General features: G+C 36.9%; 1 protein-coding gene across 1 annotated transcript; it reads left to right on the top strand.

Annotated features, from left to right (window-relative positions):
* The first annotated feature begins 7,846 nt into the window (after positions 1 to 7,846).
* LOC129266437 (galactose-3-O-sulfotransferase 2-like) lies at positions 7,847 to 17,376 on the top strand. Its single transcript, XM_054904290.2, has 2 exons — positions 7,847 to 8,851; positions 14,434 to 17,376. The coding sequence occupies exons 1-2, from the start codon at positions 8,837 to 8,839 to the stop codon at positions 15,622 to 15,624; spliced, it is 1,206 nt and encodes a 401-aa protein (XP_054760265.2). The 5' UTR covers positions 7,847 to 8,836; the 3' UTR covers positions 15,625 to 17,376.
* Positions 17,377 to 19,396: the final 2,020 nt, after the last annotated feature.

Here is a 19,396-nt window from a genome sequence, read left to right as displayed (position 1 = left end):
TTTAATAAGGAAAAGGGCAGTATACTTTCGTCATTATTATACTTTGCATTGATCTGTTTTCAAAGAGCTATATAGACAGTCTTGAATACCATATTTCCTGATAATTACTTATTTCCCCCTTCACTTTGAATTGAAACTGAAAAATAATTAAGTGAATACAACAGTTTCCTGTTAATAAAGAATCACTTTCATAAGAGTTTTTGAATTGCCTGTTGATACGAAATATCATTTTCAATCAGTCAACGATACCTCAGAAATCTAAAACTGTAGCTGAAATTGTTTTTGCCGTATATATTTTATTGTTGTTTTTGCTATAAACTTATTTGAAGTGTTTGACATGTAAATACATATAGGTCATATCTGTATCTTGTGACATGAATTGATGCAATTATTACGTCATTCTATTTTTTTTTGTTCAATTGACTAATGGAAGTATCAGGGAGTTTTTGCAATAGCGACTAAGACGGATTCCACAACAAAGAAAATCTATTGTCAATAGTCGTTCATGACAAATGGCAGGCTTTGTCGAAAATCGGTGAATCAAATCAGCAGTTTCGTCCTGGACTCTTGCCAAACGAACACTGCAAAAAGGCCGGTGTTAATATTTAATACCAGCTTGGTATCTATATCGGTCCACACCAGAGAGGTGTCGAAACAATTAACACCGGTTAAGCGTTAGGCTAATAACAATTATGCATTTAAAGAACACCAATTTGTGTTAAACCAATTTTAGTTTCATTCTTAACTGGTGTTGTTTCAACGCTTCTCTTGTGTGGACTGATTTAGATACCAGGCTGGTGTTAAATTAACACCGGCGTTTTTGCAGTGAAATATTAGCAATTTTTCGTCAGCTCCGAATCTTACGACGACAGCTGTCCCGGTTCACCAATTTTCGACAAAGACTTTTCAGCTGTTCATTGTGATTTGACGCGTATTTTCACTAGATTTTCTCTGTTGTAGAATCCGTCCCCGTCGCGATCGCTATTTTGCTTTTTTTTTTTTTTTTTTTTTTTTACACAACTCAGAGATCTTTCTCATCCCATCCCTCTTCTTCTTCCCTATATTTTTTATCTCTCTTCTCGTCTCCTTGTTTTACCACCTGAAACAAATCATGGAAAGGTCACCCCTTCAAATCCCCTTCTCATTCACGAAAGTCTGATTGATAAATATCTAATGGAGGTTTTTATACGGTAAACATCATGTATGTAGTCTTAAAAAGGACTGTTTGTTTATCTTTCTTGGTTGTTTGATAGCTCTTAAGGACGTTCCACAGTTATATTTGTTCGCATTATGATCTGCGCATAGTTTACGCTCTGCGCGCTGACGTCACAATGGATGAACAGGTGATTAATTAGCTGCGGGTATGAGCTGATTTTTCTCATCTTCTGCACTTTAACTGCAGATCCGATGCGTTATTTCATGAAGCTAAAAAATTGAATTATTCCATGGACCATTCAAAAAAATATTCTCTACAATTTCAAAATACTTTACTTTGCAGTGCTGCCAAGAATCACGAATATTAGCCCGAGTTTGAATAAATGGTAGAGTGGTTTTGGTTTTTTCTTCACATAGATACTAAGCATTCGGCCCATTTTTGGTGTTTTAAAAAGCACATTTGCTCTAATAAAAATGCTGATAGTTTAAAAACAAGCACATGAACCCCTATTTTTTTAATGTTTGTACCTCTTAGGTATACCTTCCTCTACAACTCTGCAAATTTTGGTGAAAATGACATGGATTTTGAATAAAGTGCAGCATTTATTGTACGTTTGTAGTTTGTTACTGAAATTTTACATTTTTTAGATTGGGATTTTGTTATCTTTTACGCCATTTTTAAGAACTGACAGTGCTGTTAAACTTAAAATTGCAAACAAATAGCACTATTAATAGATTCTCCATTCTAACGATACAATTATTAACTCTCTTGCGAAATTTGATGACTTTTTCATGTATTTTGAATGAGTAATGGAGGTTTAAACTCATTGTAGTAATCTTGGGCGGTCTAAAAATGCCTAATTCTTTTGAATGCGCAATTCTTAAGAACATCAATTTGGGTGAACTTTGAAGCTCTATAGCAAAAAATCAAGTACATGGACCTATGTTAATTTTTGCATATTTCGAATATTAAGGTTCTAAAGTATCTATGTGCAAAGTTTGGTGAAAATGACATGGATTTCACTTTAACTGTGGAACGTCCTTAAACGAATATATATCTGTGAAAATAACACATCCACCCACACAGTCTTGTAATTTGACAATCGTAGACTCGCAATATCAATAATCGTGTAAGTGGGAACGTGTGTTTAAGGCCTCATATACACAAACAAGTGAATTTATTCTACTTTTTCGGACAAACATGAGCATAATTATAGTTTGCTAACCATATGCGCACACTTGCCACCACTCTACACAACTTGATTTTCACTCTTTTCCTGGGGCGTCGTGATATGTGGGGGCGTTGTGGTCTGTAGTGGTTACGACTCTCCGCTTTCAAGCAGAGGGACGTGGGTTCGAATAGCAGCCATGGAGTGTTTTCCTTCATTAAGGAATTACCCACATTGTGCTGCACTCGACCTAGGTGAGGTAAATGGGGACTCGGTAGGATTTATACCTTAACGATTTAGCGACGATATGGCGGCTCAGCTTCGACATGCATAATATGATAGCACGTAGCAAAGCGCAGTTGAGTTATGCGCATACGGCGCTATATAAATGGACATATTGGCCCGAATTCACAAAGGTCGACTAAAGTTATACCCGGGGTATAAAACGCGTCATTTGACGTCAATTTAATCCATGGACTAAAGTTAGCACCGGGGTATAACTCAGCCGTGGGTTAAATTTAGCACCGGGTGCTAAAGTTAGTCCATGGATTAGTTAGTCCACCGTTTGTGAATAGCGCGGTGGACTAAATTTATACCCCGGTATTAGTTAACCCCCGACTAAATTTAACCCCGGTATAACTTTAGTCGACCTTTGTGAATTCGGGCCATTATTATTATTTTCCTTTCTCTTTCAACGCCCCCCCTCTCTCTCTCTCTCTCTCTCTTTCTCTCCCTCTAACACACACACCCAACCCCACACAATTTCCCATTCTCTCTTCCTTCTCCATCCATCCCGCTCTTACACACACACACACACTCATTCCCGCTCTCAATTCCCCAAAAGTCTCTCACTGTATGCACCCTCTCCCCTTCTTTATGCTCTGTCTTTCTTGCTCTCTTTCTGATCTCTCTCTATCTCCTTCTCTCCCACTCTTCCCTTCTCTCCTCCTGCCACCCTCTATCCATTCATTCATTCTACTCTGAATGCCATTCCTCTGATTCTCTTTTGTCATCTTTATTCCTTCTCTATTCTCTCTTCGGGTGTTCCACTCATTCCATTCCTCACCTGACTCTTTTTTCCATTATTACATTGATTGAATGATTTTATTTGCCAAGTCACCATAACATATATACAGTAGCATTAAAAACAACAGGCTTGCACAGGATGACCCACGAAAGTTCGAGAGCTTATTTCCAGTGGGGTCCTCGACATATAGAATTGAGATAATAAAATGGTAAAATTATACTATTTACATATTTTAAAAAAATGAAGGAAAAAAATCAGAATTTACTATTACCAATAAATAAGATATAGAGATAATATACAAGAATGTAACAAAGGAGAAGAAGAAAAGAAGGAGAAGAAGGAGGAGGAATAGAAAGGGGTGGAGGAGGAGAAGGAGAATTACGGAAGAAAAAGAATAAGGAGAAGAACAGCAAAAACAGCGACAACAATAACAACACGAAGAGGAGAATAGAAGGAAGAGAGAAAAGAAAAGGAAAGAATAGAAGAAAGGACATATCGAAACTTCAATCAAACTATGTAAAATAAATGATAATACCTGGTAGAGAAGAGAAAAGAACGTGGTCAGTATTCAGGCTAAAACAACCGTATAACATATCATTTGCATCTTCTCTTTGACTCTCAAGTGAAAGATATTCTTTCAATTTCCTCTTAAAATGGGAAAAGTTTCCTATTCCTTTTATATCATTGTGAAGGGAATTCCAATGTTTTATTGCATTGTAATAAAAGAAAGGAGTTACCAATACTACCTACCCTTTCTGGTAAGAAAAAGTTGAAATGGTTATGTTATTCGGTAGTTATGTAATTCGGTAACTAGATTAAAGTTTGATCCAATGTAATGATTCGATCTATTGTGATAGATTTTATGCACGTGGTGCAAAATAAGCTGTTTTGATCTTTTGTTGACTTTAAGGAAACCTGCTCCTGAGAGTTCGGTGCAGACAACATGGGTTCTGGGACCAGAACAGTTAATGAATCTAACAATATTATTCTGTATAATTTTCAACTTCGTTTTATCGAGTTCGTTTTAATATGCCACTAAACCAAGCAGGGTACGGTTAGCATAGTCAAATAAACTCTGAATAAGAGCAAAACAGGCATCCTCTTCATCTTCACCTCATTCATTATTCTTATAAATTGGGTTCTTACATTTTAGTTCGATCCTTTCATTCATTTGATTTTGGTTGGTGACTCTACTTGATTTGAATATATGTAAATTATTATATGGTCCCAGGTTTAGCTGAGGCAAAGTAGCCTAATGATCAACACTGCAAAAACTCCGGTGTTGATTTAACACCAGCCCGGAATCTATATATGTCCACACCAGAGAAGTATTGAAACAACACCAGTTTGGAATCAAACCGATGCTGTTTTGATACTAATTGGTGTTGTATAAACACCTATCTGGTATTAGACCAAAACGAACCTGGTGTTTAACTCTTCTCTGGTGTGGACATACATAGATTCCGGGCTGGTGTTAAATCAACACCAGAGTTTTGCAGTGAAATCAATGCACTACCAGACTTCTTCGGTTTCTGTTCGATTCATTCTGCGTCTTCTTCTAGTTTCACTTATTTCCCTTTTGGTTTGATGATTAATTGATTTCAGCTACAACTTAGAACTTATATTATTTTCTACCCCTGAGCTGAACTTATAATTCTCAACCTTACACAAGCTTGATATATTGGCGTTTGTGGTAAGATATCTTAGCCTATATGTCTATAAAATCGAGTTTTCGCAAATGCAACGGGGACAGATTTAAGACCACAGTCAAGGTACTGAAAACGCCGTCAAATGACACAGAGCAGCTGGGAGGTCTTTGTCGAAAATCGGTGAACCGGAACAGCAGTTTCGTCCTTATATAGAGTTTCGGAGCTGACGAAAAATGGAAAATAATTAGGTCGTTTGTCCACAGTCCAGGGCGAAACTGCTGTTTTCTTTCACCAATTTTCGATAAAGACTTCTTGAATGTTCATTGTCATAAAGGGCATTCGACAATACATTTAATATGTTCGTGAATGTGTCGTGGAAGGGGAAAGTCCCGTGGACACAAATTGACGAATTATATATACGTCATAGGCCTACATGTCATCTCTATTGACGTGAAGATGAATCATTTCAACACATTGTGCATTTGTACACTTTACATTATTTACTTACTGACAAAAGCGTTATGCAATGTCAATATCACAATGCCGGGCTTTGTTATTCAAATGCCATTTGATCAGTGATGATGCTAGCCAGAGCCCCATTCTGCACATAATGCAAGACCAAATAATTGACCCATATACCAAGTATATGTAATTAAAATCAATCAATTTGCACGGTAAGTAACGATTTTTATTGATTTGACGATTGTCTCGCTCAATTCACTTTATCATGATATCCTCAAAGAAATTGGCAGAGTATTAATTAAGTCACTCGATGATGATGATGGGTTCTTGTAAAGCGCCGGTGTCCGCCTCAGCTCATGGCGCTTGCTCAAAAATAGGAAATATCTCACAAATTTAAATGTCTTCAAACAGCGCTTAGGATCATCATTCAGTTCAAATACTGTCCTAGTGATGCTACAATTGAGTTATTCTTGCGATAATGTTGGAGTGGGGAACAGAAAGGTCTTCGTTGGCGTGTGAAGGCAAAATAACAAAACGGTGATATCATTCTCAATTTGAAAAATAAGTGGTAGTCAGTATTGTAATGGATAATGATTGTTATTTGTTAAAAATGAGAGTGAGCGAAGTGAGCAATTGTTTTGTCCTGTTTATTATAGGAACCTATCCTGTGGACAGATTTTGACATGATACTCAAATAGTCAAAAATTATATTTCACTATTGTCCCTCTCTTTTATTTTCTCCTTTTTTATATTTGTTTTTGCAAACAATACAATTTCTTTGCGAATCTACGCTATTTACTTTTCCCAAAGAGTTGATACCGTTTGCTGAGAAGTAAGCATTTACAAACGATTATAAGACAATGTAGCTGAAGTTCCTTTTGATTCGCCAATGGTAGCGACCAAATTACCACCTGCCTCCTGTTTTAAATCGACATACTGGACAAAAAAAATGTGTCTCAAAGGTTTGCGAACATATTTTCCCCCGTTTTAGAAGCAGTTCGCAAATACATTTTGATATTGCAAAGAAACATTCGTAAGAGTTTTCCACACTCGTCAACAAAGTTGGCGAATCCAAAATTCGAAATGTCCATAAGCATTCGCTGGGGACCATTCGCTGCCTCTTGAGACCCCCTCCCCCCCCCCCCATTTAGTTTTGTCATCGACGGTAAGTTTGGGGTCCAATTAAATCTCCGACCAAAAAGCAGTCTTTACGTTGAAAGTATAACAGCAGGGCCCGCTGGGAGAACGGTTTTCGGAACTGAAGTGGCTACCCTGAGTAAATATACCGTTATTATTATTATTATTATTATTATTAATATTATTAGTATTATCATTATTATTATTATCGTTATTATTATTATCATTGTTATTATTATTATTATTATCATTATCATTATTATTATTATTACTAAAGTTTTCTGATCCAATTTCGTCAAAATTTCAACCGATTTAATGATGTAATAATTAAATTTGCAACTAATTTGAATGACCTATGCGATCAGCATTTAAATAGCCAAATACTTAATTCAATTTAATTCTATTGGCACGCGATGTCATGGTTATCTCATTTAAACATGGATAAAGAACTGTCAAATTAAAATAGCTGAATGAGTGTTTTCAAATTCGCACCGGTACCCTCCTTGCGAACGTTTAGGAATTCAAAGTAATTAATATGCAATCACTTATAAAATATGGCCAGTGTTTTCATTGATGTTTTTTTTTTTTTACTTCTTTTGAATAATTATGGAAATGGGTTTTACTTCTAAATTGGACGTTTACAATTTTAATGACATGTATCATCCATCTGATAAACCATCATCGGAATAACAACTCGTTTTTTGTTCCACTTTCATAACTATAGACTGTGGTCAATATCATGTTTCTTATCCCTTCCCCAAAACGATAATTGTAATTATGTAAAATTAAAAAGAAAAAGATGATGAAGAAAAAATACCTTCCATTGGCATAAGTCATCCACCCACCCACTGGCGGATCCAGGGGGGCACAACCGGCTCGTCCCCCCCCCCCCTCCTTTGAGAGGCACGATTAATCTTTTTTCGTGGACGAAATACCCTTATTCTTTGGTTAAAAACCTTTTTTTTTGCTCGTCAAATTCCTCGGGGAAAATGTGCCCCCCCTTGAGAAATCCTGAATCCGATCCTGCACCGACTCATCATTCACTAAAAGAATAAATGTTTACAACCATATCCTATAAGTGTTACATCCTATAAGTGTTACATGAATTACGTCTTTATCAAACATAATGGAATAAAATGATTCTTACTGAAAAGATCAGAAAAAAATAGAAAGATGGGTAAAGTTTGAAAAAGAAATATTGTGTAAAGTAATAAAAAAATGAACACAGAAACATGTTATCTGAATTTGGACGTTTAAAGTGCAAATATGTGTGCCGATAAATGAAATTGAAAATGGTATTTTAGGCGAAATTAAACGATCAGTTCGTCGTCGCGAAATGAAATGACACCTTTGGGCTATTAATTTGAACGAATTTCTCTCTAAATTGAATTTCTACAAAATTCAAAGGAATGATATAGAACGGAATTGAACGCTGAATAAATAAAAATGAACCATGTGTGCAGAGGGTGGACGAAATATTTCGAATTTGAACGTCCTTTCATTAATTTAAATGCAACTCTGATGAAATTGGGCAGGAAAACCTATATTAAGTGTGTGTTTCAGTTTTACCAGACCTGTATCAGTCAGATAGGATTATTTACGTCTGAGGCCAACCTTTTTTAATGTCACCATCCGAAGTCCGTCACGTCACCATCCGAGAGGCAATCGGTGAAATCGCTCAAGCCTATCATGGTCAAAGAATCGTAGGATTTGTTTTCTTGACCACTGTAAACGTGAGGACAATAGACCCAAAGCTTTAGAAAGCATTATTTACCTCCATGCTATTACATAACGATCCGAGGACATGTTACAATCCCCATTAAACGCCAAGACAGTGCGGAGAAGACCAGACGTTAATAGAATTTCGGAAAATCGCGCGGTGAATCCAAGGTTTTGGTCAATAGGTCCAGATCCCGATCCATATATAATATTCTTCTTTTCGTTTGATAGCCAGCCAGATAATTGTACCTCGACATGATGCTATGTTCGAACCAGCAGATATCGATCTATATTTGCTATCAGCGATTGTCTTGAAGGAAAGCGCCATGCAGAATGGAATGCCCTGATATCTTACCGGGTTGAGCTAGAAGTTCTTTTTATATCTTTTGTATGGAGCAGAGATGGACAAGTGACGATGAATTTGTGATAAATCATAGAGAAGCTTGGTAAAGACAGTGTTATGATTGATTTGTTTCTACGTAGGACTATCCCGAGAGTTTTCGAATCAAAAGTGCAACATGCGGTACAGTAAGGTACGTTTGGTGTAAGCATTACATGTATATGTTTCTTTTCTTTATTAAAATGTAGCCCCATGTCGTCCTGTAATTGTACCTAAAGGTTTGTGGTCTTTAGTTCGTGAATTTTTTTTACTCTAAAGTTACTTCTATGAATCTGGATGAATCACAATTTTACATATTAATATAATTATTAAGATTGACAATTCTAGATGAGAGAGATAGAAAATGCCTCCAAAATTAATGCTGCCCATGCTTAGAGTCTGAAGTTCTGAACGACCGTTGATACATAATTAGAATACATGAGTCATCATCATCGTCACCACCATCACCATCATCATCATCATCATCATCACCATCGTTATCATTATTATCATTATCATCATCATCATCATCATCTTCACCATCATCATCTTCATCATATCATCATCATCATATTTATCATCATCATATTCATCATCATCATCATCACCATCATCATCTTCATCTTCATCATCATCATCATCATCATCTATCATTATCATCATCATCATCAATATCAAAATCATCACTATTATCAAAATCATCAGTAAAATATGGAAGAAAAAGAAGGCAGAGGCTGTCAGTGTATATTTAACACAATTAAAAGTGTGCTGAAGAGTATTTTATGATTATAGAATGTAATACTGTTCCAAAATTACATCTATAGTATACACAACAAAAAAAGTAAGTCCCCCCTTAAACAAACATCAATAATTTCCGAACCAATGTGAGTTTTTAATATATTTTTACATGAGCGTGTAGGTAATTTTATAAGCTACCCTCTGAGTAAACGTTATGGACGTATTTCACTTCACGCTTCAGTGAGCACCGTCAGAAGGCAAAAATGTCACTTTTCAAAAGTCACAAGCCAAATATCATGACTTTGATTCCATTTTATTGGAACTAATTTTACATTCTCATCATAAAAAACAGTCAGAAAGCTTGTAAAAGACGATACAACTTGTTTGGCTAAATTTCACGGTTGAATAAACACAAGTCCAAATTTGCTCTAATTGGATTTTTTACACATTTATATCAATAAAAATGATAGAATATGATGACAGTTATTTTTGGAAGAATTTCTTCAACAATATTCATTGTTTCACGGTTCAATTGACATTTATTGAAAAAAAAAAAATACGATTTTCAAATATCATAGGCAAGTATTGGTTCATTTTGGGAACTGAAAATGATCTTTTCTCAACTTTTTCATTATGTTCATGACCAATTAACATGCTTCAGTGATTCAAACGCGTTTAATTAAATATCCACGCTTGAATGAACATGTGGAATGCGATTAGCTCTTTTTTACGTTATTGGAAAAAATGCAATTTGTTACTATGGATATCTGTCACAAACCTCCTTGCATAGTTCATTTGATTTGATTTTTATGAAAATCTCGATGTTTAATGCATCAGTGAGCACACAGTATTCGAAAATTATGCAAATGAGAAGAAAGTTCAAGGCCTTGGCCCCACTCTGTGTCGTATCGAATGGTTATTTTGGTGTGCGCGCCTTTTGGATAGTGTTACTCTGAAGCCATGTACGAAGTTTCATGAAATAACTATTGGCAGAAGTAACAAAAAACCGTCCATGAAACAAACCCTCATTTCATATATGTTAAAATTTTGACTTCGTCTCTCATAGACTTGTGTACATTATGGGTGCACCTGTTTAAGAATAAGTAACCCCTTATTCAATATAGTGGAACTTTTTTTCACGGCTGTCCTTAGCAATGTCATTTGGTAGTAATGTTTATCAACCTATGGGCAGAATTCTGTGCAAAAATGAAATCGATTTGTTTATTTATGGATGAGTGAGCACGCATCAAAGTGGGAAAATTGGTATTTTCAATGTCACAGACTCATTTTAAAGGGTAATAAAGTGAATATTGGGGGCAAATTCGGTTTCAAATTGCTATTGTTTTTATCATCCATCATTTCTATCACCACACACTTTCCGAACTTTAAACATTTTCATGGTTGAGCGAGCACATTCGAAAACTTAGGAATGAATACTCTTTATACTGCATAAATGTATTCTTTTTCTAACAATTCCTCATGATCAGTTTAATCTATGGACAAATCAGTGGTGGGTCCAGAATTTAAAAATGGGGGAGGGGCCTATAATCGGGGGAGCCACCAACATTTTCAAATGTTAACATGATCTAACAAGTTGTAGAGGATACTACCATAAACCCCTATGATGATACGTCACAATACAGAAGCCGGGGAAGGGTTTTCAAAGTGGGGGGGGGGGGCTGGCCATGCAAAAAATCACAATCGTATGGTCATTTTTACATTTTTGTACATGCTTTTGGAAAAAAAAGTGGGGGGGGGGGGACTGAAGCTCCCCGCCCAGCCCCCCCCCCCCCCCGCTTCCGCGGCCCCTGCAATACATTGTGCTCACTCAACCATGAACATTATGATATCAAAATTGTGTGTGGAGTGGCTAAATGATGGATAGTAAAACAGCATAACACCATAAAATTCACCTCAAGACAACATTGTATATGCACAATCTGAAAAACGACTCTTGTGACTTTCAAAAATGGTCATTTTTAATTCAAGCTTTAATTACTCATGCATGACTCAACCGATCAATCTTATTTTCCCCAGGAGTTGCTTAATGAGTGTAGAAAACCACCTACGGAATATCATATCTCAAAATAATTCCGTTCAAAAGTTACAGCAATTTGATTTAGGGGGGACTTACTTTTTTTGTTGTGTATATTTCAAAATGGACAACCGCCCATTGGAGCCGGTAAATTGCCAATTCGTCCACTCACTACATGGTCTACCTTCATTTAGTCTAATGCCATTCCGTCCATCAACATTTCGTCTAATCACCATTCGGTCCAATCATCACTTCGTCTAATCACCATTTTGTCTATTACAATTTCGTCCAATAACCAGTTGGTAGATTACCCATTCATTCATTTTGCACAATTAACACTTCAGTTTACATAGACCAAATGGTATATGGACTAAATGGCTATTGGACCAACTGGTTATAAGACGGAATGGCATTAGACTTAATGAAAGTAGACCATGTGGTGAGTAGACGAACTGATGATAAACCAAATGGTAGTAGACGAGTTGGCAATTGGACGAAGTGGCATTAGACCATGGAGCCTAGTGACAATCAGGGGGGCGTTTCATGAAAGGACTTGTCAGACGTTTTATCCGACAAGTCCCATTTTATCCGACAGTTACCATAGGAACAGTGCCTCTCTGCCAATCAAAATCATGGAAAGATGTCAGATCTGACAACTTGTCGGATGAAAATATTGATGAAACGCTCCCCAGGGGTCTAATGATCCATAGAGCGTCGAGTATGAGCCACCAAAGGGGTTACTATGTCCGGTACTATATGTACAGTGGTGCTCAAAAGTTAGTGAAACCCACCAGAAAATGAACGTATTAAAGGGGAAGCAGCAAAAAGTTTATCGTCAAAATAGCAGAAAAAATAATAAAAAATATTGCCGAAGGTTTGAGAAAATCCATCAAAGAATTAAAAAGTTATTAGAATTTCAATTATTTGATTTGTGACGTCACATGCGAGCAGTATTCCTATATAGCGAATGGTAAATGAAATAAATGAAATATCATTTTCTCAGAAAATTAATAATGTTATTTACTCTACATTTTGTACCTTCTTCTACTTCAGGGTAGACCTGTGCCCTTCACACTTGAAGATTAATACAGGCGATTTGTGTGTCTGGTGCTGGACGGTGCAGTTGAACAAAAATAAAATCACGGGTGCAAGTAAAAACAATGGCTGGCATTTTAGGCTGCCTGCATCACCATCAGTCTCTGCCGGAAGGATTCAACTGATGTATATTTGTATATCAATATACAAATTATTTCACACCCGATCGTAAAAAGAAAAAAAATAAGTCATCAGGTATCATTTAAAAAAATGAAATTCATGCATTTTATATTCAAAACATATGGGGCATCTGCTCATTATGACGTCACAAATCCAAACTTATAATTCTAATAACTTTCCGGCTTAATCTTTAACAGATTTTCCTCAAACCTTCACCAGTATTTTTTTATTATTATTTTCTGCTAGAAGGAAGAACCAGTTCAACCAGTTTCCTTTCAAGTGTTCAAACGTTCTGCCATGTTTTAGATATTTAATTGTTAGTCAGGCGATACAATATCCCATTAAATAAAGTGTGTTTCTCTGAGCTCGCCGAACACTGTATTGTTGTTATCTACATTCAACGATCGGTATGAAGGAGTGCATTGTGTGGTGGGGTTTAAAAACTTTTAAGCATAACTATACATACATTAAGCCTGAGTGTCAAGTATCAATTTCATATATACTTCATCTTTCTTCTGTGTGTACCCGCTTGTTTGCATGATTTCAGACAATCGTTAAAAAAAGCCTCTTTTTTTTCAAAGCTAATAAACCGTTTGAATCGTCTTATGGCAGCCATTGTAAACATTGTAAAGTTGATAATTGGGTCTACTAATAAAAAACATAATCATGAATGCAGTAAAATATTCCGGAAGACGTATTTATTCCTTTACATTATCGCGAATAGGCCTATTTGACATGTCTGATGACGAATTTTATTCCAGAGGTATCGACCTGGCCACACGAGCTTCATATTACGATATTGTAGGCTCTTAACAAACATGGTTACGTAATCACCATAAACGATGGACAATATTGGAAAGGGAATCCGTTGTCTTTTCTTTCCAATTATAGCCAGGTTGCGAAACATAAGAAAATACAATCCATATTTGAATTTAACTGTAATGTGGTACATCTAGTCGTCTTATAAACTTAACAATATTATATTATATTGTATATATATATATATATATATATATATATATATATATATATATATATACACATTATATGTATGTGGGTGTATATGTATATATGGAAAGGGCCGTTACAAGATTAAGTTCATTGAAGAAAAGGGTTTGATAGATAATTTAATTTAGATGAGGAAAGGAACCAAACGCACTTTGAATCTACTAGGACGCGCAAAATCCACAGTTTACTCATTACTTAGGCAATATATAATAATAATAATTCAATTGGGGTATGGATACAGATCTGGAAAATAAATTTCTTGGTTTTTTTGTCGTAAAACGAATCTCTTTCCATAATTCACGGTACTGTTCTAAAATTTGTTTTTGTTATGCATGGTGAAAAATAAAACAAACAAATATATCCGTGTGGTTCTGGGGCCGGAATGCAGTTCTGAAGGGAGGGGGGCATGACTATGAAAAACACAATCAGATGGTAATTGTTATGTTTCTGTACATGTTTGTTGAAACAATGGGGCGTGGTGAAACCCTATCAGCCCCCATGGGTTTAGCGGTCCCTGTGTTCCTCTTTTTTTACCATAATAATGTAAGAGAAATTAGTTTTATGGGCATATGAATGCATATAACTTATACCTATATTGCAATAAGGGATTCTGGAAGCCTCAAGATGTACTTTCCCCGGTAGACGATAATAAAAGCCCGATTTATTTCGTAGTTTGAACTAATTAGATTAATGGAACCTGTACCCCATGATCGTGACTCTCTCCTTTCCTTCTTCCTCAGCTTCAGATACTGCTGCTACTCTGCACAGCGGTAGGATTCGCCATCTTATTCCTTGATCTCCGCCCTGCAACCACCTACGTAACATTCCCATCCTCTTCTAACACCATCAACCGGTTCAGTGAAGTACAACCCAACCAGAGGTTCTCCGCAAACATTTTTGCTGGGATCAAAGACCACTTCTTTCCGAGTCAATGCAAGCCCGCCCTCTCCGTTGTCTTTGTCAAGACGCATAAGACTGGGAGTACTACCATGTCTAGTGTGATCAACAGGTTTGGATTCTCGCGGAATGATTCCTTCTTGCTTTACAAAAACGATACAAGCCATGGCCATTTTCGCCAGACCATCCTAAGCGATGTTCGTGAGCTATTACCTCCCCTCGGCATCTCCTCGGGAGAATATGATTCTTATCGGGATTTCGACATCATGTCATCACATGTTCGGTTTTTACCAAATATCGAGTTCCTGAGAAAGTACATGAGACAAGGGTCCAGGGCTATCACAGTGCTACGTGAGCCTACAAGGCAATGGGAATCGGCATTTATTTTCTTTAACTGTGCCAAGATGATGCAGATTCTTCATAAAAATGCTACAGAAAAAATCGAAACATTCTTCACCTCTCCTCTGGCTTACTGGAACAGCACCGTAGATGGGCAGTGTAAGTACTACTCGAGGAACGGTATGTGGTATGATCTTAGTTCAAACACTGCCATTTATACAAACGAGAGTGAAGTCTATCGAGAACTCGAGATCCTAGACCAAACCCTGGACCTGGTTCTAATTACTGAATACCTGGATGAATCGCTGCTCCTCTTGAAGAAACTGATGTGCTGGGAATACGAAGATATTCTTTACCATACACTGAACCAGCGAAATGCAACATCAGTGCTGAATAAGTATCATGAAGACCACATTAGAAAATGGAATAGGGCCGATGTCATTCTCTATGGTCACTACAACAGGACGCTGTGGAGGAAAGTCCAAGAATACGGCCCCTCCTTTGAACGGGACCTGACCCACTTTAGGACGTTACTAAAGGAATACATGATACTATGTGGAATAGGAGATACGATTCCCAGAAGCAAAAATAGAATAGCGTTCGTAGCACATAACAGCAGCAGTCTATGTCAGAGTCTAGTCTCGGATGGTAATTCAATGATTGTAAATCGACAAAAGACCCCCCTACATCTGTAGGACTCGACCCGGGCTGCACTATCATCATGCTATTTGAATCACGTGATATTTATCTACCCTTTCCCCTTTTGGGGGGACTCTTAGTTGAAGAGTTTGACTTGCAATTTAAAGTTATTATATGTTGTAATTTTTCGGTTAATACTTTCAATCAGTCAAGTACTATACTTCTAGACAAGTGACAATGATTCTCAAAGATAGAGACAATGAATGATGAAAATGATTTTCTCGACATATTTCACCCTCATTTGAATATTGAAGGCCTATCATCATTTCTTTCCACATGATGTAATTCTTTCTTAGAAGATTTTTCGAGAAAACAAAAGCCTTGATTATTTTTTAATTATTTAATTTTTGTAGTTTTTTTTTTTTTTGGGGGGGGGGAGGGGTGGAATATGTTTGGTAAATTCTGTACCACTATTCTGGAAGTCTAAAATGAAAAATTCAGAAATGATTTGTTGCCTCACCATTACACTGTATAGCTAGAAAGATTAAATTTCTAAACCCACCCCCCCCCCTCCTCCCCAGGAAAAGGCAATAGTTTGGCAATGCGGCGGCACCACAGGGGTATTAACCCCTTATGATTTTTTCTAATAATTAGAAGAGAAGGGAAGGGGGTGGAGAAAAATCAATAAGAAAATAAAAGAAGGAAGTTTTGGCCATTTGATTCTAGACAGTAATTTGGTTAAGCGTGCTGTTTAAGCCCGTCACTCTAAAAACAAATTGTTTAAACTTTTAAATATTGCAATTTTCTTATACATCTCTTTAAAACGTTTAAACAACTTGTTTAAAACTTTAAACAACATCAAACAGTATTGTACTAGTGACGGGCTTAAACAACGTGCTGGACATTTTAAACGGTGTTTTACAGAGTATATATCACGGAATTCCGTGGTATATACCACTATTGTATTCAATTTAGGTTAAAGGGCACTACTTCTAGATAGTCTTGACCCCCCCGCCACATATCAAATAACTTTGCATTTCCCCTATTGTTGCGTTGCATCTAACAAATGAATATCCCGTTATGAATGCACCATGTGCTTGCCAACACTGAGAAAGGGAAAACAATCGATGCATCTCGGTAAATCTTGGTTTAAAATGACCATGAAGTACAAACTTGTTAAGGCATCCGGTCTTAAAGGTCCCATCTTTAAGTACGGTCTTATCAGTAACATATGCTTAAGGTCTTAAGTAGCTCATGGTGCACAATGACACTTTGGTGCACAATGACATCATGGTGCACAATGACATCATTTTCAATTATTCCATATTTTTAAATGTAGACTGGATAAAATATTTTCTTATTGTCGAGACATACCACATTATGTGCCAAGCATGTGTTTTATTATGCTTCAAACTATCCTCGTTTTTGCAATAGAAATAAACGACCATCGTATTTCTTTAAACCAAATTGTGTTATGTATTTTCATTCTTTTGATGAAATTTTATGAAGTATAAAAATTATTTCACAGGACCAAGATCTTTTACATTAAATAATCGACAAAAAAATTAGTGAGTGGATGATGTTATCTAAATTGCATGCATGTCATTATGTACATATGTCTGTTAATTGTGAAAATAAAGTGAAACTTAAAAAATGTCTTTCATATTTTATATCCGATTTTGATCGAAATTATGTCAACGTTATATGCTTCATCATCGGTTGTTTGGGTGGTCTTTTTTACCTTAAGATATTTGTTCACATATTTGTTCATGTTTATGAGATAATAACTAATAAATCATTGATTATTACTATGTGCCTCCGACTGAAGCAGTAATTTGCGTTGGTTGCAGTTCTGGAGAACGCTTTCAAAAACATAGGAAATCTAATGCACTTCATGACAAAGGGCTTTCAGGAAGCCTACGTCGAAAATTGGTGAATACAAACAGCAGTTTGGACTCTGGACGAACGACAAATTTGCTATTTTTTGTAAACTCCGAAACTTTGGACGAAACTGCTGTTCCGCGGTTCACAATTTTTTCAATAAAGACCTCCCAGCTGTCCTTTGTCATCTGATGGGCCTTTCCAATGCATCGCCGTTGCGAAAATTACCTAATATACTGCACGCGACAACTGTGAAAGCACAGCTATAGCGAATGCACCGTATAAGAGAGAAAATGCTGAAGAGGCTGGGAAGGAGTAACTCCCTCAAAGCCAGGTACATAATAAAGGAAAGAAGAAGAAAAATAATAAGGAGAAGAGGAAGGGGAGGGGAAGAAGAAGAGGAGGAAGGCAAAGAGGTAGAGGCGGAAGAAGAAGAATAGGAGGAGGAAGAACAATATAAGAAAGGGGAAGAACAGTAGAAGAAGAAAAGGAAGGAGGGGGAAGAGGAGAAATAAGAAAAGAAGAGGGAGGAGGACGGAAAAAACAAGAGATAATAGTACAGAGAAAGAAGAAGGAGCAATAAGAAAATAAGAGGGAGGAGGAGCAAAAAAGACATTACAAAACATTTTTTTTACATTATTACTTGAACAACCATTATCTGGTATTGTATGCCATATTTTCGTTAATTTCATACATTTGTGTATAAGTATGCCTCGGAGCAAAGATCACCTTACACATTGTAGTAATAAATATATCATTTGTTCATTCTTTTAGGACATAATCTGAATAAGCATACTTTCATATACATAAAATAAAAGAGAAAAAGTGAGGATATGATATCATCAGCTTGCTCATTGCATATTTATGAAGATATGCTTAGAACTGTTGCACCGAAATTTAATGTAAACCTTCAAAATGTTGTTAAATTGTTATTCCTTGTCCGATTTGGATATTATATGTAGTTTTGTTTGTCTGATTTAATTTATCTGTTGAAATTATTATTTTCTGCCTATAACTAGAGTAGGCCCTATCCGTCAGGCGCATCTACCCGCCCCCCCCCCCCTTTTACAAATCCCAACACATGCCGACACAATACTGGAAGCGCCGTGGTGTAGTGGTTCTGACTCTCGCCTTGTAATCAGAGGGTCGTGTGTTTGAATCCAGCCATGCCCTTGCGTCCTTTGGCAAGGCGTCAATCCACAATTTGCGACTCTCCACCCAGGTGTTAATTGGTACCCGGTAGGATGCGAAACCCTATGTAGTATGCCTAGCAATTGAGTCATGGAACTCCCGTTAGAATGCTCCCCAGGGATTGGAGAAGGTGCATACATTGTATGCGGGCATGCAAGATCCGATGACCGGGGTAATAATATAATATCTGTAAAGCGCTTAGAGACGTCGTTCTGATGTGCTAAGCGCTATATAAACGCGGAATATAATCATTTCTTTATACTGATAAATATTTTTGCAGACATGATTCTTAGAAATTTAGGTGGTCGATAAGGGGTAGGTCCAACCATTCCTCAATATTTCTCATTCCCTCCCCCTTCCTTTCCCCTCTCTATGCAATCGCATTTTCTCTCATTCAGTACCCTTTCTTTTTGTGTTTTATTTCTTATTCTCTCTAGAGATAGCTGTATTCCTATCTCTCCCCAGCTTTATTTAGTCCCACCCCCCATCTCTCTCTCTCTCACCCCCCCCCCCCATCACACACATTTCTCTCTCCCTCTCTGTTTCTAATTCTCAGTCCATACTCTCTTATCTCAAGATGAAAGGCTTTTGTCGAAAGTTGGTGGACAAGGACAGCATCGGAATCTCTCGACTCTGGTCAATGACATATTTGCAATTGTTCGTCCGGTGCAAATCTTCGGATGATCCGCTGTCCCAGTCTACCAACTTTCGACAAAAGCCTCTCAGCTCTCCATTGTGATTTTAATGGCATTTTCA

This window comes from Lytechinus pictus, chromosome 8, assembly GCF_037042905.1.
Source record: "Lytechinus pictus isolate F3 Inbred chromosome 8, Lp3.0, whole genome shotgun sequence".
In the NCBI taxonomy this organism is placed as follows: domain Eukaryota; kingdom Metazoa; phylum Echinodermata; class Echinoidea; order Temnopleuroida; family Toxopneustidae; genus Lytechinus; species Lytechinus pictus.
The sequence above is the reverse complement of the archived record's forward strand: the minus strand, read 5'-3'. Positions and strand labels throughout refer to the sequence as shown.